The following is a 23,133-nucleotide window of genomic DNA, read 5'->3' as shown; positions in this document are numbered from 1 at the left end:
TGGCAGATTATCATTTAAATGGAAATGAAGTATCTAAAATGTGAGATGAAAAGTACAAAATGAAAAAAATGTTGGCTGGTGCCGACATCGTTTAGTAGTTGTGGTAAAGAATAGGCGTGCCGTGAAAGAAAAAATTGCTTAGACCTTTTCCTTTCTTTCGATTGGCGCCGTAAACTTCTAAACGGTTCTGACACTTCATTCGCTTCTTTGTATACCAACGGATGCCAATTGTAGATACCAAGCGAAGCCAAGCCCTCTTTCTCTAAGGCCACCAGTGTTTCATGCAATCTAAGCCGTTACAAATCTCCTCGTTCCATCGTCTTCGGTGTTCGCCCTTCGCAATGTTGAAATAATAGTAAATCTTTCATAGGAATTCTAGTTGCGTCTAATGGGATACCTCTGCACATGAAGAAAGACATTTAAAATTTCGTTTTTTGTACGACGAAAGAGGATTCCACTTCTCAGTTGCCTCTTTAGCACCAAAGTTATTATTATTATTATTAGTAAGAGCGATATTCTCCTGGTTGACTCTATAGTCTCAAACTATAAATGCAGAGCGATATTTGTGCTGTCGCTCCAAATCTGAAACTCAATTTAATTTTACCTTGCAGTAATTTCGCAAGATGCTATGGAAAGCCAAATATTTGTTGATACTCTTAACAATTTTTATTTTGATAGGGTTTTTGCGCGAATGTATAATTATTTGTGAATGCGCTTGTTATGATTCTCAGCATTTTGTCCACAAACGAATGAGCAGCAATTGATTTTAGGCCGCAGTTCCCGCGTAATATTTTCAATACGCAATCAATGTAGGCTTCCATCATTAAAATATGCAGTTCGAGAATATTCAAATGCATTCTCCAAAGCGTTGATTTTAACTTTGTAAATTCCGAACCGCGCTTTTACCCCATTTGTTCTCCGAAGCTATGCAAGTCAGTTGCCCTACTTACATTTTCTAATGAGTTTTACCAGTCATGCCTTAAAAAAGTCTTTATTTCATTAATTGCGCATCATTTGTGATTCTACCTAACCTTTATATGTATATTCCATGAAGCGCGAGTGCCTGCTGTGCTGGCTCAACTTGTCAGAGTCACATTGTTCCAACTAAGCGAGCAAATGAGAATTCAATGCCGCAGCACAGCAGGTTGGTAGCCTACTTTGCATGGAATTAAAAAAAAAAAAAATAAGGGAATTCTTTTGAATTACGGTCCGATGGAGCAATGTTCTTAAGAACACATAGGAGGATATGTCGGAGTTTTCTTTTACGAAGCATTCATCGTTTTTAATAAGCCAACGCGTCCCTTTATTTAAGAGCGGAGTGCGCTAAAGTGTAATTTTATCCTCAAATTCATTTAAAAGCTGATATTAGCCGTCAATTGCCGATAGGTTATAGTTTATTAAATTGAGTATTTTTTTGAGCATAACTTTCCGATAAAGATGACTTTTTTATCCGTTAGGGAGTTATTTCAGAGTACACCTAAAAATTGTGCCAGACTTATTGCGATTGTACGTACACAGATACATAATTAAATTAAGCATATTCAATACCAAAAGTCCTTTAAATCCGACTTTTAAGGTTTATACAAAATTTATAATAACTCAAAAATTGTTCATCAATATTACAAAATTGGTTAATCGCCCATTCCATGTCAGTACAATAAAGTGCAAATTTCAAGAGGCTGAAAATTTGCGTTGATTTTTTTTTTAATTTTTGCCGACGGTGCACAGTGTTTCGACTAAACGGAGGCAGGTGGAAATAATAGTTAACCTGCTCCGATTTCGCTGAATCTTGACATGTGCTTTAATTAAACTTAGGAATAGGGAATTGTGCAATTTAGTAAAGATGGGATGATTTCCACGCCCTCCACTCTTGCGGGCGGAAATATTAAATTTCATCCGATTTTGATGAAATTTAGTTTGTAGAACTCGCAAAAAATATGGGTTCAGTCAATGAATATGATGGAATTTTGGTTCGTTTTTGGTTCCTGCTTTCCACTGTCCGAAAAACAAAGGTTATACTTAAAAATTACATAAGTGCAAATATATATTTTTCTCTAATTTCAATACCTGACGAACCCGGACTAAAACTTTTTTTTTTAAATAATCTTTAACATCGGAATTTCAATGTAAATTTTTTGGTAATAGAAATAATAAAATACCAAATAAATTATAAGAATCTTCGCCTGAATATTTCACGTTACTTAAATACTTGATCGCAGTTGGGAATGAAACACTTGATTTAATGGGTTCCAGGCCAAATGCAACCAAATAGATTAGTCGGCATCGCGTCAATTCCGGGATTCCATTCGCTAAAAAGGGCGGGGGGGGCGGGAGACGGTCGAGTAAATGGTGTGAAATTTTGTATTTATGACTTTTACTTTTCCCTCTCCAATCCCAATCGCTTTGTTTTATGGCGGTTGATGTCATAATGACTTTTTTTCTACCTGCCTGTGCGGTGTTGTGTAGGTATGAGGAAAATCTATTTTGATTAGGAAAAACGCCACATTCATAAAAAGAGTTCATAGTAAGTATATCTTCTAAATAAAGTCAAACTTTTCAAAAAATCAGCTTCTACATTCAGTTAATTACATAAATACATACACCTGCCATATAAAATTGTGGTTTTTATGGAAACTTATTGCCATCTCATATACATACGAAAATACATATTATTTGTAAAGAACTCATAAATATCTACAATATCGATTCGAATTCGTATGTATGTACGTTACTTGTGGACATTTGCCAGATGGTTCCTACACCTTAATTAAATATTTATTCTATTGATTGCAGCATTCATCACTTATCATCATAGCTGCATTGAAGAGCAAGCCAAGCTAATAAAAAAAATCATTTCGCAGATTGTACAGCTAACTGCAAGGCTTGCATTCTAAAAGCAAACGGATATGCTTGCAAACGAGATGACCACTGATTCTCGTAGAATTCGAGATTTCGAAAAACAAAAAAAAAAATTAAACCATTTTGCTTATTTTATATTTTGCCAGCTTACAGCAACAAACACTGCTGATGTTCCCATTATTTACATAACGCAATGTTTAATGGTAGCATACGCTTGGTTGAGCAAATCGAAGTTAATAAACTGTATGCTTCGGTGAACGTTTGAAAATGTGGTCAATGCGGGAACATAAAGTCAAGTAGATTTCAAATATAACGAGCCATCTCCCTAATGATTTCAGGTGCGGTACGCAAATTCCGTGCGTTCACAAGTGCAACTCACTGAAGTGTAAAAAATGCCACTTCGGTAAGCGTGAGCCACGAGTACGACAGAAATGCATTTGGTTCTCCATGGCGTATGATCAACATCAAAATGGCTGAGCAAATATTTAACACGAAAGTGGGCGACCGTTGGTTGCTATGAAATTCCGCTTTAAAGCTGAGTTAGACGATCAAGTTTTCACTGCAATTAGCTTTACGAACGAAAATGCATCAACAGCAAGGCGAGTCAACCAGCGAACAAATCCAATTCGCGCCCCCAAGCACTCAAGCATCCACAGCGATCTTTTGATAACTGTGTTGGTACATACATACTTAGATGGATATGTTTAGAATAATGAGATAATTTATGAAGCTTTCATCATCTTTTTAGAAAGTATTTAACTCACTAAAATCAAAAAAGAATGTTTGAAAAATAAGCCCATAATGCGTTAGTATATAAAAATCGCATTCAAAGTTTGGCGAAAAAGCATTTCTTTCAAGATTGTATATTTTCCCCAATTTTTCCAGTTTCCATCATTTAACTATCATAAATAATAAGTCTGCCGAAGAAATTAGATTCCTTACTAATCGCGTGGCTCTTTCATTTAATAAAGGCATAAGGGCATATTATATATTTTCCATACGAAAAATCTTCATCACTGGCAAGTTACCAAGCAGAGTTATGCTGCTGTTAGAGCCGTCGAAACTCGTCGTTAAGCTGACGAGGCAGTCGCATATAAAAATTGTATTGTTCTGAAAATAATGGTTCTTTTAGACAATTTATATTTAAATTTTTACATTAAATGTTTGAATATTTAAATAAGAATTATAGAAAATAGCTGTAGCAAGGAAATTAATTAAAAACAGCAAAACAAACAATTAAGATGTGGCGCCTAATTGGAATCAGTACAAGTATAAGGACTTCAAAAACAAGCGCATGCTCATTAAATACACGCTCAGCTATTTGTTGCTACCCTACGAGATGTGTGTGTGCCCTGGAGAAAATCATAAGTGAAAAACCCTTAACTTTACTTAGTAATTATTGACAAGATTCAAGAGTATGTTTATACTTTGACACCGAAGATTCTAATTTTGAGTTTGCATTGAATTTCGCGGTTCGAATTACATCGGTAAAATATTTGAGTAAATTTTACCTTAAAACAAAACGTAGCTTTCGAGACATTTTGAGGGACCGTAACGAGTGTTTTCCACAAGCAAAACGCTTTTCAGTGTAACTTGTGGTGGAATCTAATCGGAAACATAAGGTTGTTTTTTAAATATTTTCATTCGAATTCTTAATGCACGTGTACATATCGTCGTTTAAAGTTCAAAACCGCGTATCAACAAAACGCAAAACCGCGTATGTGGGGTTGCATAAGTTATTTTATAGAGAGTAAAATATTTACTCATATTTCAAAATGGTTATCTTTTTTATAAAGAAATCGAATTTCTGGCTTGTGTATTTCAGGACGAATGGATGAGGATTAAGCCAAGTGCTTGGGTGGGCAAATCTATTTTTTGGCAGCCAATGTCAGTTACGCCGTTTTGCAGAATGACGATGCGCGACGATATATGTATGTATGTATCTATTTATGTCTGTTTATGCGTTGTCCCTTCCGGCGTCGTAGTGGGTGGTGCTTTAGGCGCCTTTCCGTTCGACTGCCTGCGATTAGTTTCTTTGCCAAAGGACCGAATGCGAAATGTACTTGGCTTTCAATCGTAAGCAAATTAAATGCTCCATTTTAGTTAGAGCAAATTACACAAAAAGATTTTTGTCAAACAAAATTAAATTCAGTTTCGTAATTAAGAAAATATCAAAAATAAAAAAATGTATTTTGCGTCTGACGGCATTTGAATCCGGGCTCTCCTGAAAGCAAACAAATAGTACAGATCATGATACAAAAAAGAAGGTAGTTTCATTTAATGATATTCGTTGTTGTTGTTCACCATTTGACTTTTAATATAATAATGACATTTCATTAAATTCATGCTACTTGATCACGAGCAGTAATAGTTTTTTTTTTTAAGCAGAAGATTTCATCAGTCCACTCAAAGATGCCGAATATGAGGAACCTGAAAATTAATGCATAATCTCAAAAAGGGGGTTGACGAAACTAGGTTTCAGAACGGATGAAGAAAGTGATCAAAATTATACTTATGCTAGTTGCTTATCGGAGGGCGGTCTACGCAAGCCTAATTCAAGTTTTTTGAATACATTGGAAATTTTAAATTCGAAATTTGTTGCAGTTAATGGTGATACGCTAAACACAAAGCACAAATTTAAAAGTAAATTTTCACGATTTTCATATGAACAAATTTCCCAAATTTATAAAGTAAAACAAAAATAATTTTTCCTAATTTGTTTTTGTTTTGCATGTTAAGTTATGAAAACAATTTATTCACATGGAATTGGCGATTATAAAAGGATTTCTTTGGAAAGAGAATTCTTTAGAATTAGATTTTTAAATTGCAAGATTGCATACAAAATAAGAAAATGAAAAAATAACAACATAATGCTCTCTTGATTTTTTTATTTATTTTTATTATAAAATAAAAAGAACAATTTCAATGAAGTCTCCTTTAACATTACCTATTTTTTGTATATTTTTAATAAAAAAAAGGTGCGAACCACGTAAGTAAAAAAATTACCCAGCACTGATAATGATTTTTCATTTGAAATATTATTAAATTGGTTATACCAATGTGTGAAAGAAAATACTCCGAATTAAGTTTTTAATATTATAAAAGTGGTAAGACCGTTGAGAATGCTCACAATTTATGAAGATTCAAAAAATTTTATTATCCGTCAAAAGTTGTTTATTGAAACGACCTTCTTTTTTGTATCATGGTACAGATTTGTACTTACTGTCAGAAGCACTTTTCTTGGAAATTTTACATTGAGCTGAACTCATTCACGAAAAAAATTTCTAGACAACACCACTCTGTGTTTGTAAAAATTCTTGAGAGTCTCGTTTTTTGTCTGTCTCTAGACCAGTTCCTTAGGGACCACTGGTCTCAAGCTAACTTTTGCGGTGCTAACATATACACAATTTTATCCGGTCAAATTTTAACCGGTAAAGTACTAGTGCTTCTCGAACACTTGACCGCCTTATTGCTGCAGGGTATATGTATGTAGATATACATATATGTATGTATGTATATGTAAAAATGCCTAGACATTTGCTCGTTTTGATGGTGATTCGTCGCGATTTTATATTCGTCGCGCACAACAATGTCACACAATGAAGGACAAATATCAGCATCCGGATACCGAACAATTTAGAAATGGCTTCTGGAATTGTTGTTCGAATTGTCGCCAAAAACAAGCTGATTTCAAAAAATGTCTACCAAATGACACCCACGTTGTGTAAGTGGCATGAGTCACTCAAATTCATCGCTCCACTGATGTTTATTTGGCTTTGTTTTTAAATGACCTTTTTTTATTGGATAGTCCCTTTCTTCTCTCTTATTTACACCTTAGTCTCTCTTATGGCCTTACTGCTTTTGTACAAATTGTGAGAACTACTTCCGTACAAATAAATGTGTATGTATGTACCTATGTACATATGTATGTATGGGCATGTGTATGCATACGTACATACATATATTATCCATCAACGTGAACTATAAGATGTGTGTGTGTCCATTTTTGTCCTGGAGCGCGGAATTGTACATGGTTTCTTACTTATTGGGTACTTGCTCTTTTGTCTTTAGCACTCGCTACTAAAGCTTTCATAATTGAGTCGGAGAAAATTGAATATGCAAACAAGCTGTTTATGCTAATGCCTTATCAACTGAAGACTCCAGGCTATTTTAGTGAATCGGAAACAGCGCCTTTCCGGCTGGAAATAAAACTTTAATAACATTTACTGACCACTTTATTTTTGCTCGCTGTACAATTGCATTCCAAATCAATATTTATCTTCCTCTGTACTTTTAATATTGTGACAGCTTCTTGTCATTTATATGTCTGATTTGAGTATCCACTCAGTTCCGTGAAAATACATACATATAATACATAGAAATATTTGTGTGTATGTGAAATGACAATAAAATTTGGGTATAAAGTAGGGCTATAAAATTTTATTAAAAGGACCACTACAAATATAACCAAACATTGTTTATGAAAACAGATAATATCGAGTATTTTGGCCCTTTATTCGTACTAGTTTATTTAAATTCATCTGCTCATGATCAACTCACACATTAATGAACCTATTTCCATCACCACCAAAAAATATTTTAAAATCGACTGCCTCTAATCAGGCAATGGCGAGCCTCCGAATTCATTTCGGCTGTCCCGAGTGTAAAAATAAAATAAAAACTTATCGCCGCCAAAAAATGTTACATAAGTGGTCGCATAGGGTCAGGACTTAAGAGAGAAGCGACACAAGTGTACACGCCAATGTTCTGGCCGTGACTAATGGGGAGTTAGGAAGATAGAGAGAGCGCGGGCGCGCTCCAAACACTACAATACATTTTTTTCAACTTCAAATGGCCTTGACCCCATGCGCCTAATTAAGGGTTAAATAAATCGTCTATATCAACGAGGCTAAATAATAGAAATTATAGCTGCTATTTAGGAGATCATCATTAGACTTCTTTCTCCAGACTTCATCAAGGATCGAATCACATTATCAAAGTGCAAAGTCAGCAACGCAAACCGCTGAACTACGCACACTCCGTACAGTGCACTCAGATATATCGTACAGAGATTTTATTTACCTTCCAGCAAAAACTGGAGTAAATTTTTGTTATAATCTTTTGAAAAACCCTAAGGTAAAGTCTCTCTTGCCCATATGATTATCAGTACACCTGCACTTAGCATTTAGTTAAGTTATTAAAAACAAGTCACAAAGCGTTTGTATCAATACCATAAGTAACAAAGTTAGGGGTCTAGCCTTTAAGGAATGACCGCCCAGAACACCATCTTGTAAATATTTAGCGTAATAAAGAAGCATTCGATATTTTGCTAGAGACCGGACATGGCGTGTTTTATTATCTGCCCTCCAGTACTGCTGGAGTCAATCGCTACTTTTGAACCGCTACTGCATCGACTCCTAGGTAAGTAGCTACTCTATTAACCCGTGGTAGTGCACATGGTAGTGCAGAGTCGAACCAGATAGCGACAGAGGGCGCCCATAAATCACACAAGTGACTGCTTTACTAACTCCCGGCTAGGACATTGCCTTGTAAAAGTAATCGATGAAATACACTGCAAGTAGTCGGTGGGAAATTGACGGTGTTTATTAGGCAGTTACCGATTCAGCAGTCCTGTAGTCACTCCCCCGTACTGCAGGGTGGCTACGCATTTCAATACATACATACAATAGGTACATAAATATGTGTAACCAGTTTTGTACAAGCGGTCTTAAGATAAATCGCACTGCGAAGGCGAAACGAATATATTAATGTTTAATGTTAAGAAATGCAGAGTTTATTTAAGATTAAACCTCTACCTAAACAATTTGTTTAGATTTATTTGGATGAAAAACAAATACATACCGGTTTTTCCAGCAAAAAGACTACCACCTAAAAAAATTAAAAGTTCTATATCTAATTTATTTAATGGCTGATTTGGCATCTATTTATAATATATACTGGTTATGTAAGCGGTTAAGAAGGTTATCAATCAATTCCTCGGAATATAATTTTTTTATGTATGTTACCGCATAACCACGTTTGGACCACGTAACCTGATTTCCATAATGAAATGAAAGCTGGTAGATCACAGGTGGTCCCATGCTAATTTCGTTTATATCCGATAGTTGGATCATGAAGAAGTTAACGTTAATCTCACAATTGTGTATCAGAATTGAAGCCGGGTTTGTTTTTTGCTTAAAAACTANTTTTTTTTTTATGTATGCTACCGCATAACCACGTTTGGACCACGTAACCTGATTTCCATAATGAAATGAAAGCTGGTAGGTCACAGGTGGTCCCATGCTAATTTCGTTTATATCCGATAGTTGGATCATGAAGAAGTTAACGTTAATCTCACAATTGTGTATCAGAATTGAAGCCGGGTTTGTTTTTTGCTTAAAAACTACTTGTTTTTTAAAGTAATGCCACTTTGGAAATATAAAATGAAACAAATAATCAAATGGCATTTAAATTATGGTAATGTCGCGACGTCGTTACATACAGTGTACGGGATCTTGAGCTGAAAGAAATCGAAATCAAAATACGAGATTGTATTTAATCATATAAATATTTAGGTGTGTACATTGTACGTACATGTACATATACATACATATCGCTAGCTTAAAGTGAAAAGTTGCTAAGTCCATTTTTGTGAAAACTCATATTTTGACATAGGAAGCAAAGGATATTAAAAGTGCATTCTTTCGAAGAGAATTAAGGTGCTTGTTTTATTTTTCCTCGCTTGTTTTCAATGAAAAGAAAATTTGCTAAGTCCAAAAGAGGCACTGAAAATCGGATAAGGCAAAAATAATACGAAATCTTTTAATACAGAGCGAATACTTCTGTTTTGTATGGCTATACAAATTTTTTTTCCTCTCCTGTAAAATTAAAAAAAAAAAATGGACTTGGCAACTTTTCACTCTAAGCTAACGATATGTACTTGCCGACAATTTACTTGCACATCTTTTTGGCAATGAAATTGGCATTATACATAGAAGTAAATAAAAAGACTATTCAACCAACTGTGATTGCATGTTGGCGGATACTTCACAAATACACAAAATTGCTGCCAGATACTTTTCAAGTGGATACAAATTGTATCGAAAAAGTAGGTTGAAAAATCTTCACAATGTTACATCCACTCACGCCCTTACTAAGCACTTGTCTTCTTCAAAACGTTGCCAGTACTCGAGTGCGGCAGCTGTGAACGAGCTGCGAGTTGAAATGGCGGTAGGAGGCAGAGACCATTCTCATAAACCTACACATTTGCAAGTTAGTGCATTTGTACTATACATATGTACATATGTATCTTGATGCTGTACATATATCTAAAATAACAATATTTCGATAAAAAAAATTATGGCAGCTATACTTTTATTGCACTAACACCCGCTGGTCATGCCATCCGTGAATAGCACAAATGTTTTAAGTGGTATGCGAAAAAACTATAAAGTGAAGCTTTTAAAAAGGGGAGATAAAGGAAAAATTTCGCCAAATTCGCTTATAGTCGTAGATAATATAAATATCAATTTAGCAGAGAAATGTAATTCGCAATATTTTTCTGTTCAAAAACTAATAAAACCAGACCAGGAACCTTAATCAACGCATTTGTGGATAATTGAAAAGTTCCAGCCTGAAAATTAAACGTCAGAAACGCAAATATTAGACCGACCAATGATACTTTTTTAAGTTTATCAACATTTGGAAAATGTTGTTTGTTTTCATATTGTGCTATTGTTTTTTACTTCAATATATTAAATATATTCATACATACATGTGTATGTATGTATTTAAAAACATCCTTGAACATCCTTGTACGGTTATGCAATGCAGTAAATTACTGTTGGAAATAAGTAACGAACGTCTCGCCAAATAAATATGGTTTCCTCAGCTCATATTTCTTTCGTGCAAATTGTGTAAGGATGCGTAAGTAAACGACAGGGCACCTGGCTTTAAGCATAAAAGGTTAGGCCTGAAGTTTCAGGGGTTGCCAAGAAAAGCACATACTGAAATAAGTAAGCAAATTTTTTATTGGTTTGTGATAAGTAAATTTTAATAATTCACGACCCTTTTGATTTTTAAAGCAGGTTCGAAAACTTATTTTATGAGCCTATACGAAGTTTACCATGTAAACAAATGTCCGCTCCTATGATGACGAAGTGAATCTTTGCATGCACATATAGGAATGCATACGCTTGCACACTCGATATTAAATTGACTTTTAAAAGCACTTCAACTTAAATCGGTTTTGAGTGCTTTTCCTCCCAACGACCTTGTCGGCCATGGCGGCATTCAGCATTTTTCATCAATATTTCTCATTTGATTATTTTTCTTTTTTTAAACTTGTAATTACAAATCAAACACCAATCTCGAATCGAACAAAAATATATACACATACACTCATGCATATACATATACATACATAAATACATACATATGAAATCTCTTGAAGTTTTTACTGTTAATAACGGTGTGCATATAAACATATAGGTATATGTATGTACATGTGTATGTATGAACGGTTATATGGAATGCAATATTGGAATGTGATGGATAAATACTCAATCGCAGGGAGAGTGCCCAGCAAAAAATCGGTAATCGCTTTTAGTGATAAAGTGTTCTACAACGCATTGCCTTATAATGGCCTCTAATTTTTTCGCTTCTTCTAGGTATTGCCGGTAATGCACAGTAGAATGTTCTACAATATTTTATTAATTTCGCTCACTGGTTCTTTGCAAAAGTTAATTTTATTTTTTGCCAAAAGTAAATTTTATTTATAACCGAAATACCACACATCGTACAGTGAGCTGTAAGCTACCAAAACTGGAGATAAATTATTAATTTATTCATAAATATGTACTTCATGTTCTCAAGCTGATCGCTGTGGTGTAGTGGTAAGCAGTGCGCGCTTCCACTCCGCAGCGCCTGGGTTCAAGCCCTGATCCAAGCACCATCGCATACAAAAGAATAGAAACAATGTTTTTTATTAACAGCGGTCGTCTTTCGGCAGGCAATGGCAAACCTCCGAGTGCATTTCCGCCACGAAAAACAACTTTTCGTAAAAATACAATCGCTGTTCGGAGTCGGCGTAAAATTGTAGGTCCCTCCCCTTTGTGTGACAACAGCAAGGCGCACGCCACAAAAGGGAGGAGAAGCTCGGCCAAACACTAATATATCGGTAAACGCCATCCTACTATTATTATAATCATGGATGAAATATTTATATGTGAAGTGTTGGAAAATACGTCGCCATTGCACAAAAAAAATTCTATTCGTGAAAATATTCCAGGACGATTTGATGGCGACTGGAAACAGCTACTAGTTTTAATTATTTTATTAGGTATATGCCAACTGTGTTGATTGTTGCTGACGTCTCGCATTTGCCAATTTGAGTTCCCGAACCACAACTTGGACTTTTGAAAAATCTGCCCAAAATAATGTTCACATTTTTCTTGAATATCCGTTTCATTCAAAGAAACTAAAAGCGTCGTCGTGCAATTTTTTTACCATGCGTTCGTATGATAAATAGATCAGACAATTAAAAGCGCAAGTCATTCCACGAAGTATAACAGATGATAAGTGCGACTTTCCCTAATTGAAATTTTGGAAGGACTATCTAAGAAAATATCTAACTTTAGCGATTTTAGAAACGTTTTCGTTTTACTTTCCTGAAAAAAATCCAGAACTTTCTAAATTTTATCCAAAAGGCTTTTTTTTTTTTGAACGAAATTTAAAAGGTCATACATTAAAGATCGAAGAAAAGGAAAAGAAAATTTTTCTCTCCCTCAAACTACTTATTTTCTCAAAGCAGTTGGAGACCTACAAGGCGTGATCGATATTACGCACATCGGTCAAAGTATACTCTAAACTCATGCGGTGTTTTCTGTTGCAAGTACCTTGAATGACTATGATACAGAATTCGTATGCGTAGCTTTGAACCGGGAAAAGTCAAGTTTTAATTTTCCTAATTTGATTAGGAAAGGGCAACTTCAAGGCAAGGCGCCAGACGTTAGGGTAAAAACATTGTGGAGCGGCGAGCAGAGATCACCGAACAAAGCTCGATTTCAAACGTATAAATATGTTTCAATGGGAGTGTGCATTGTGAAGGGCATAGTAATTGAAGCTTTGCTCGATGGTAGCTCCTCGCTTTGCTCGCCGCTTCACTATGATTTTACCCTTAGAAGTATTTGCTTTATTATTATATACACAAATATGCACATACGCGCCATGTGCAATTTTAGCCGTGCAAATTTTTTTACACATTTCACGCATTTCAATGTACATACAAATGTACCCAAAAGACGAAGCTATGGCACACATTTGAATTTGCCTTCATATACGAGGAAAGGGTTGGCAAAAAGTTTGAAAATTAAGAATTTAGGGGGAACAAAGCTTTTTTAACAATATACTAAAAATTGTGAACGCTTGGCTGAAAAAGTTAACAAAATTCGTAAATTTAAGCCACCAATTCATTTTCACCTTGATGACATTTTCACAAAGCGATGCCAACATTCTGGATAGGTTAGGTGTAATGCAAGCAAGAAACATGAAAATAAATGCAAATACTTATGTATATACATTTGTATGTATGTATGTACGTATGTAGGCGATTGAAGAAAAAATGAAATTCCAATTTTCGCTTCATCACTTCTGAAATTTCTTTCACTGTTTTAAAAACTAAATTAATTAAGCCTTCATTGCAATCATTTTACATAGATATCCTACGATAGCTATTTCACTATCTACATTTTAAATATATTGATTTCTTTTTGCAGATTCTTCCTTGGCTGCGCCAACAGAGGCAACAACAATATTGTCAATGGAACCAAAAGACATTGCAGCGATGAAGACAGTGCCGTTTTTAAGTGCATCAACGGACAATGTGTCGGTGGCAAAAAATAAAACAACGAACAGCATAACGACAAGATCTACGACGGCCGTGACACCANTCTACGATGGCTACTTCACTATCTACATTTTAAATATATTGATTTCTTTTTGCAGATTCTTCCTTGGCTGCGCCAACAGAGGCAACAACAATATTGTCAATGGAACCAGAAGACATTGCAGCGATGAAGACAGTGCCGTTTTTAAGTGCATCAACGGACAATGTGTCGGTGGCAAAAGCTCTCCATGATAAAACAACGAACAGCATAACGACAAGAACTACGACGGCCGTGACACCAAAAATAGTGTCTTCAGCACCACCTGTATTATCATTAATTTCATCCACAACATCAACAAATATCCCCGACACCACTACCGTTGTCGACACAACGATATCTTCACCTTCTGTTCATGCGCCGTCACATCCGCACTCACCACTATCACTAACACCAACGCCGCAGACAACATCGAATTCCTTGTCCACTTTCACAGTAACAACAATATTTCCATCAGGTGATTTACCCAGAGAGTTATTCACAATAGAGGCCGTCATAGCGACAACAACAGCAGATAACAATGCCGAAAGCGCAAGTGTTGCTTTGCAACGCCCACCCCCCTCCGATGTACTTTTAAAAGGTTTTTCAATACCAACGTTTTTACCGCCCTTTCCGGCATTTGCCATGGCCGACCTTCCATCCTATACAATGACACCTACTTCGGCACCAGCAGCTGAGCTAGCGGACTCACAAAATCAATTGTATTTAGCCGCCTATCAGCAAAATGCGCCCCGACACAACTTATCGATGCCAGCGGTGAATATTACCGTTCAAATGGGGAATCACGCTTACCTACCTTGCAAAGTAAGTATCATAAATGTACACATAAATATATACAGGGATAGGTACTCGAAGTGTTACCAATTAAAAATGCTATAAGTTTGTCTATTTTGATTTNTATGTATGTATATACAGGGGTAGGCACTCGAAGTGTTACCAATTAAAAATGCTATAAGTTTGTCTATTTTGATTTTTTTTTTATTAATGTGTATTACTTAATAGCAGTGAATCTGTGCGGGAATGCTTCACAGAATGCACGAATGTGGTCTGGTGGTATATTGTCCCAGTGGCGGGGAAGAGCAATCTTCAAGGTGTTGATTGTCTAATATATTTTAGCTAATTCGTTGGCCTTGAGAATGGATCATATGGGTTTAAGTCCGGTAAGAAGAAAACATTGCGAAGAAAACTTTAAACGACGGTGACGAGTCTTATTGAAATGTCCAAAGATTGATACCGAATTTTTTTCGTGACCAAGTTAACAAAGCATCGTTTAAAATCTTTTCTGGGTAGATTTGTTTATTTACCTTCACGCCCTGTTCAATGCAAAACTCCACTACACGACATTCGTGCAACATGTGAAACATTTCCGGACAGACTCGCCGCTTTTATCCGCGCTAAAGATGGCTACATCGAACAGTAATACATTTTTTGTAAACTCTGACTAGTTAAAAAAAAATCAAAATAGACAAAAATGTAGCATTTTTAATTAGTAACACTTCGAGTACGTACCGCTGTATATATGTAAGTATTTCCTTCTTGCATGCATATAAACCTTTTTCGTGCGATATGTACATAAATAAGTATATGCATATGCAGGGGCGCACCCAAGAATATATTTTGGGAGGGGTTTTTACTTCTAAAGATATATCACCAGAAAATACTGAAAATTCGCTTTATGCAAATTTTATGTACAGTATGTAATAATTAAAATTAACTTTTTAAAGTTTCATAGATTGCACTTTATTTGCATAAAATTAAATATTCATTTTTTATTATTTCAAATACGGAAAAAATTAACTGAACTTGTATTTTTATTATGTATGTATGTAGCTCATTTTGGTGGAACGAATTCGAAGTTGGCAAATTAAATCTTCGAATCCTTGTTAAGTTCATATCAGTGGTAAACTCTTTTAGGCTGTAAAGTGTAAAACACAACATTAATAGAGTATGCATTGCATATTTTTAGGACAATGTTTTCATTCTATCAAAATTTCTTAAATCAGTTTGCAGCTTTCAAGAAAAAAATTCTCGTTTATTTATTTCTTCTAGAAAATTTACTGCAAAAGCAAAGTGCTTGTTCTAGCAACAGAATAATAAAAAATATTTCTTGTGATTTTTCTCGAGAGCTGGATTCTAAGCTTTAAGGTATTTGCGGTTTTAGCTTTAGGGGGGTTTGAACCCCAAAACCCACCCCTTGTGTGCGCTAATGTGCATATGCACATGTGCATACTAGAAAATGTTACACCGAAATACGTAGTAGCTTAAAGGGTGGTCCATATAGTGTTTTTTAGTCAGAAAGTCAGTATAATAACTCCGCAGAAGGATAAGAACCGCTTTACACTTGAATGGCGTTGGAAAATATTGGAAAGGAAATGTACAAAAAATCATGACTATGTTAGCAAGCAAAACTGCTGCACGTGATTTTCGAAAAGCCAATGCAATGCATTGAATGCATCATCAGAGAGTTGCACTTCGGTGCCAATTTTGCCGCGTTGGCATCACTGGCCCATTTTTCTTTGAAAATACTGCTGGAAATGCCATTTTGGTCAACGATGAGCGCTACAGACGCATGATAAACAGTTAAACGATTTTTAGTTTCAGCAGGATGGCGCGCCATGCCAGGGCTATCCCTACCACAAGCGATTTTTTGAACGCCAAGTTCGGTAATCGTGTTACCAGCTGTAACGGCGATGCCATTTGCCACCTCGGAGCTGCAATTTGACGCTGTTAGACTTTCTTGTTGGGTGCTGTGAAGGACCGATATCATGCGAACAATTCCTGCCCTATTCGGGCTGTTAAAACGAATATGGAGCAAGCCATTCGTGAGGTAGAGCTAGAAATTGTCACCAAGATCTAGGAAAACTGGGATAGCAGCATGCGCTACTGCGAAGGCAGTCGAGGCCACATTAATAAAATCCTGTTCCATAAATAATGGGAATGTTTTCTAATTAGAATAAACCAATAACATACCGAAGAAAAATTACTTTCCAAAATTTTTTTGCATGTTTAAAAAGGAACCACTTACTATATGGACCACGCTTTACATACAAACATATAAACATTAAACAACTGCCATTCGGGGAAGATTACTGAGTTATAGGTGTATCGATTTACCTTTTAGTTTTAATGAAAAATTAGACATAACAAAGTTAACTATATTCCGAGATGTTTTCCCATGGGCTGTGAGAAAAACTTTGAAAACAAAGCATGACCTTCCATGGTTAAAGAATTCGTTGTTGAGTTCAATTTTTGTTAAGAGATGTGACAATTTTTTAGTATTTTGCAGATTTGAAAGCAAACTATTAATATTTACATAATGCTTAGGCTTTGTAGCTTTTGCCCATTTCGCTAAGGTATAAAGCTCAATAATCTTGTTGAAATATTTACATAACTTTGCTTCTTATAAAATTAGAAATAATGATTTAAAAACCACCTTTTCTAAATAGGCGAATCGCCGCCCATTTGCTATACTTCTAAGACCGCCAGAGCTCAAAAAAATTCAGGAGACGCATTTAAAATTTAAAATTTTCCACAAAGTGCAGACAATGCAGTGAACGTAGTGTAGAGACTAAATCACTAAATCATCACTCAATTTATAATGAAGTACTTGAGGTTCTGCTTCGATATCGTTTCACTAAGCTTGCTTTAGAATTTAAACCAGCTCAGCAAATATTGGGCTTCATATTTGCTAACTAGGTCTACGTGACATGCTAAATTCGCTCGATGGACCGATGAAACCTAAACTCAACTCTGCAACTGATATCGAAAAAGATTTATTTCCGCAAATGTTGCACATTATCATTTCGATAATTTTTATTAAATAAATACTTATCACAAGTGAGAGGACGACAATTATAAACATTTCACATATCGCTCCTTTTTAACAAATATGTTCTTTTATTTCTGATTATTCTTGCTACAGACGCGATCCATACCTTAAACTTTTGGAACTAATTACGAAATTTACATACTTTCCAGCCATTAATGGCATTCCACCCCCGCTTACCAATGAGGGGAGTTTGGGGCTTATGGCTGCTCTCCCCTTAAATTAAACATGCTTGGGGGATTGACATTGTCTCATACATTATAAGTCGATAGAAAAAATCTTAAAAAATTACATACATACATAAGTGGTGAACACCACTCCAAAACTACATACATACATATGCATATAAATATGTTTGTTATGCCGTTAATACGCACCGAAATACACAAAATTCAAAGTNGTTAAACTTGCTTGGGGGATTCACATAGTCTCATACATTATAAGTCGATAGAAAAAATATTAAAAAATTACATACATAAGTGGTGAACACCACTCCAAATCTACATACATATGCATATACATATGTTTGTTATGCCGTTAATACGCACCGAAATACACAAAATTCAAAGTTTCGTTAGAATATTTTAACTTTTTTTTATTATTTTTCTCTTGATTATTGTCACCCTTATTGCGTCTAAAACAGTTCCTCCGTTATATTCTATTCGTAATATTTGCTATCATTTATTTGACGGCTCCTTGATATCTCCAAAGCATTTATTATAAAATAAATGAATATTAAAAGTTATTCGAGTTTCTTTTGCAATTGACTTCAATGAAGAAAAAATGAAAAATACACATACAAACGTATGTACGTATGTATGTATGTATGTGCATATTTGTGCACTCGAAGGCACTTAAGTAACTGAGCTAAGCTTAAGTGATTCAGTGAAAGTGGAAGAAAGCTTCATTTGAATGCGTCAATGACATTATCTCCATAGTATTTAACTACATACAGTGACTGAAACAAGTCCTCACGTTTTTGTTTTTTATCTAAACAAAAAAAAAATGGGTATACAGTTGTATAGGCCATAAAATTTTAATACAAAAAATAGAGTGTCTTTGAAACAGCCAAAAATTCGCATTATTTTTTTTACTTATATTGTTGTTTTTCATATAACAAATGCAATTTATAAAAAGTGGTTTTGATTTTTTGTAATTCCCCTTGCGAACAGTCGCGTGCATTTTCTTTTATAGGAAATTCATGTTTTATGTTTCATGGAAAAAAGTTCAAACTTTGGTTAAAAGATAAACAATACTTTTATAGCACCAAAGTTATACTTCAAAAACATTGCGATCATTTAGAAATACCAACATGTGAACACTTGTTTGAGTCACTTTACATCATTGCGTTTTGACAGGGTGTTGTGCCGACACGGTTCACCCAAGGGAAGGTAGCTGGCGAAAAACAAGATAAATTATTCAAAATGGAAGAGCATTCAAATAAGGTTGTATAATCAGCAGAATATGTTACAGACATCATTAAAATGACAAGCTACCATATACACTGGTCTACATACATATGTATCTACATAAGCATGCGCATTTGAATATGATTCTGTAATTTTACAAAAATGTCATCAATCTCATAGATTAAACATATGAAGTCATTAGCTTTATCATAGTCCCGTAAATTAATTAATTTACATTCAGGTTTACAAACGACAACAGCTGTCTTAACACAACAAAATGATAAGCCACAGAATGGCGACATCCTTTACTCAGCTTCGACCTTATTGCCCTGCCGTATTGACGACCTAAATCTTCCTACGCATTCGTTGAGCTCTTCCTCATTTTCCGTGCATATTTATGTATGTAAGGAAACCTTTAATGTATCGGCCCGTTCAGTATGTCAAAGTACCGACGAATGGTGGATGAAAGCAACAACAGTTTAAAAATTTAATATGAATAAATAACGCAGAACTGCCGATGCCACGATAAGACTTTCCCAAAATCCAATCAAGATAAACATCATTTAATCAGTAGCGTACCGTTTACCTTTTCGGTTTGGTGACAGACAAACAGCAACTGAATTTTGTGGCAAGCAAATAAACTGTATTAAACCACTGAGTAAAAATATATATATTTTATTCATTTGGGTTCTGTGTTTGCGCTTCGGTACTGGTGTTGGACATGGTAGTGAGATATGGTGGTGTATCTTTCGGAGCGTTGTGTATGACAGCATATCACTACCTTGACACGTGCGTAATCGCAGCAAATTAAAAAAAAAAATAAAAAATAAAAACATAACCGAAATCAGACAGCAGCATACTCGTACTTAAATAGTGAACAATTGATATGTGTACAATTGTACTTGTATTCACACAGACGCAGAGGCGATATGCGTACATAAATATGTATGTCGCAAATGCAGATATGTGTTTACATATTTATACTAAANCGTACTTAAATAGTGAACAATTGATATGTGTACAATTGTATTTGTATTCACACAAACGCAGAGGCGATATGCGTACGTAAATATGTATGTCGCAAATGCAGATATGTGTTTACATATTTATACTAAAGCAGGTATGCGTAGGTATGTACGTAGAAGTAAAAAATATAACGAAGGATAGCAGTAAAGCAGAAATGTAAAATAAATTGTTGATATGCAAATCGGCACATCTGATACAGACACATCACAAAACTTTGGCGAAATGAACATTTTTGCATTTCACAGGCACAGAAGTACCTTCGCATTCTCGTAGCATAAAAAGGGAGATTTTTATACATATCTACATACACATGTATGTATGTACATGTAACACACCTGGAAAATGACGCTAGTTTTCTTTTTAGGTGTGTGTGCGTTGTTCCACTCTGATAAGAATGCTGGCACTCACAGAATACTCGCAGCAGTGCTAATAAAAATAATAGTCGTACCAACGACGCCAAGCTAAAACAATGTTCAAGTGACAGTAGTATCAAGAATCAGCTTTAAGAGCTCCACTTGAAAGAAATTTAAAGTATATTTCTTTAGCTACCTATGCAAATCGTACTTGCATGCCTGGAAAAAAATGAATATATCTATTGTATACTTTTATATGTCACCCATTTCATTCTTTGTATACCCATGTCTGCTTTTCCTTTTAAAAAGATCCATCGCTTACTGAATAAACCGATTTCCTGGGTACGTCTTCGCGATGGCCATATACTTTCTGTGGACCAAGCAACTTTCATTGCCGACCAGCGCTTTCAGTCTATATTTCAAGGCGAGGACGATTACACCTGGTCACTGCAAATCAAATATGTGCAGGACACCGACGAAGGCTGGTACGAGTGCCAAGTGTCCACTGAGCCAAAAATTAGCGCAAAAGTTTATTTGGGAGTAGTTGGTAAGTGCTTAGGAAGCTTTGTAGGTAGGTATGTAAATATTTGTATTCTCTGATTTCTCCACAGTACCCCACACCGAGCTGATTGGCGATCAGAGCCGCTTCGTTAAAGCAGGCAGCAAGGTTGCACTACATTGTATAGTGCGCGACACACTTGATCCGCCCACCTATATCATTTGGTTCCGCGATAAGACACAAATCACGAACGATAATAAATTGGGCTGGTACACAGAAATCGACCGCACGATTTTCGGCCATGCGGATAGCAATCGCAATACTGTAGGTCAAATTAATATATATGGGTTAGCTTTATTTATATTGGTTGTCTTTAAATTAACTCCCGTAACAGATTGGCTCGTTGATAATACCGTTCATAAGGAAAAAAGATTCGGGCAACTACACCTGCCAACCGTCAAACAGTGCGCCCGTCTCTGTGGATTTGCATGTACTAAGCGGTAAGTACTTAAAAGATGGAACAAATTCTATACATACATACATACATACATACACATACTATATTGCAATTATTGTTGGCGAGAGATCGTTTTATCGGGCTTTCACTTTCTTATCTTTGTTTTTGTTTTTTTTGTTTTAGGAGAATATTCTGCATCGGCAATAATGTCGTCGGCGAGCTCCTACCGGGTAAGCGGTAAATTTCCTGGCCGGCTTCTGTTTCTGCTAGCGCTGCTGGCCATATCAAAGGCGTGACTGGTTGTCATTTTGACGTAAGTCAACTAGCTGGTATTGACTTCGCTGTGAGCAGGCTAAGTGAAACAAAATGACTTGAGAAAGCAACTTGTAAATAATTAAGTTTTGCTAATGCTACTTACTGGCTAATGAGCGACGACCACCAACAAAATCGAGCGATTTAAAGTCAGTGCTGACGAGTAGAATATGAAACGAATATTTAGCGTAATTATTTCATACCAAAAACTTAAGTGACTTTTTTATTAACTGTTGAAATCATCTTACATACATACATACATATATACATTTAAGATAAAGATGACGAAAATAAGAAAACAATGTTGTGAAACATCAATAAGTAGGATATCAATATAATTAATGTAATTTAAGGCAATTGAATATTCATCATACATAGTGACTAAGCTTAATTGGGACAACCGAAGGTTGAATCAATCAAAACATTTAACGTAATTGCATAAAAAAAAATCGTAAACAAATTTCGGCACAAAACCATCCAGATTAGAAGAATATTTGCCGAAGGTAACTAAATTTAAATAAATTTTATGTAAATATTAAATAAATTTAACGTATAAAACTCTAAAATATTAAGTAATAAAAAATTTAACGCATTAATGTATTCAGGTGAAATCAATGCAAAATAATCAAAAACAAACACTCAATAGCAAGGCTAAAACAAAATACAATGCAATAAATAAAAACAGTGTGAATACTCCTTTAATTTTTAAGTGTTATACTCGTAGCTATTTTCGTCCATCGGCAAATTTGGATAATGGGTAAGTACCAATAAAGCATCTTTAATGGTAATCATTTTACCTTATTAACCGAGAAGTAGTTAGCCCATGATTTTCCCAGCCAGATAGTTGCGGGCTAGCGCCGGCATTTTGGGTTAATACTGCGCTCTGGACGCCCCAGTGAGGCATGTTTCCAGATCTAAATTCAATGGTCAACAATGGTTAAACCCTGACTAAACGAAAAAACAAATATCGACCGGAAAACTCTGGTTCTCTTCAGGAAACTTCCAAAAACAATATCCAATTGTTTATTTAACCATTTCTTTAAACTAAAAATTTTGTATTTATCGCCCCGTTGCATTTTCTGTTACTATGAAAAAATGGTTAGAAAACTAATTGGGTTTTATTATTGGAGATCTCCCGAGGAGAACAGAGTTCAAGAATTCCTTACCATTTTCCCCATATAAAATACATGGAAAACTTTGAGCGCTTTGAGCGACCTCTAAATATTTTTCGATTTAAAAATAAAAAATAGGGTTATATTTTTTTCGGTATAGAAACAATTCCGACTTCACTTTTTTACATGCATTTTTGGACAACCCTACTGTATATACTTCCAAACTTATTTATACTTTCTCAAAATATTATAGAACATATCTAGTATCTATAAACAAACCGAAATAATGTGTATGTAATTGACCGCTTTATTCGAACTCTCCCAATGTTCTAAATAA

General features: G+C 35.2%; 2 protein-coding genes across 2 annotated transcripts in view; both read left to right on the top strand.

Annotated features, from left to right (window-relative positions):
- LOC108362284 (uncharacterized) overlaps window positions 1-13,778 on the top strand; it is a 44,426-nt gene extending 30,648 nt beyond the window's left edge. Inside the window, exons 3-4 of the mRNA XM_017615210.1 lie at window positions 13,635-13,724; window positions 13,774-13,778. Of these exons, the coding sequence (XP_017470699.1) occupies window positions 13,635-13,724; window positions 13,774-13,778 (95 nt within the window). The remainder of the gene's footprint in view (window positions 1-13,634; window positions 13,725-13,773) is intronic.
- Window positions 13,779-13,870: 92 nt separating this feature from the next.
- On the top strand, window positions 13,871-22,365 carry dpr17 (defective proboscis extension response 17). Its single transcript, XM_017615211.1, has 5 exons — window positions 13,871-14,606; window positions 20,726-20,963; window positions 21,028-21,239; window positions 21,310-21,415; window positions 21,556-22,365. Exons 1-5 carry the CDS (start codon window positions 13,908-13,910, stop codon window positions 21,666-21,668), a joined length of 1,368 nt encoding a protein of 455 aa, XP_017470700.1. The 5' UTR covers window positions 13,871-13,907; the 3' UTR covers window positions 21,669-22,365.
- Window positions 22,366-23,133: the final 768 nt, after the last annotated feature.

Source organism: Rhagoletis zephyria, unplaced genomic scaffold (genome assembly GCF_001687245.7).
Source record: "Rhagoletis zephyria isolate East Lansing unplaced genomic scaffold, Rhagoletis_zephyria_1.1 Rzeph_scaffold_00976, whole genome shotgun sequence".
NCBI lineage: Eukaryota > Metazoa > Arthropoda > Insecta > Diptera > Tephritidae > Rhagoletis > Rhagoletis zephyria.
This window is presented reverse-complemented; position numbering and strand designations above follow the sequence as displayed.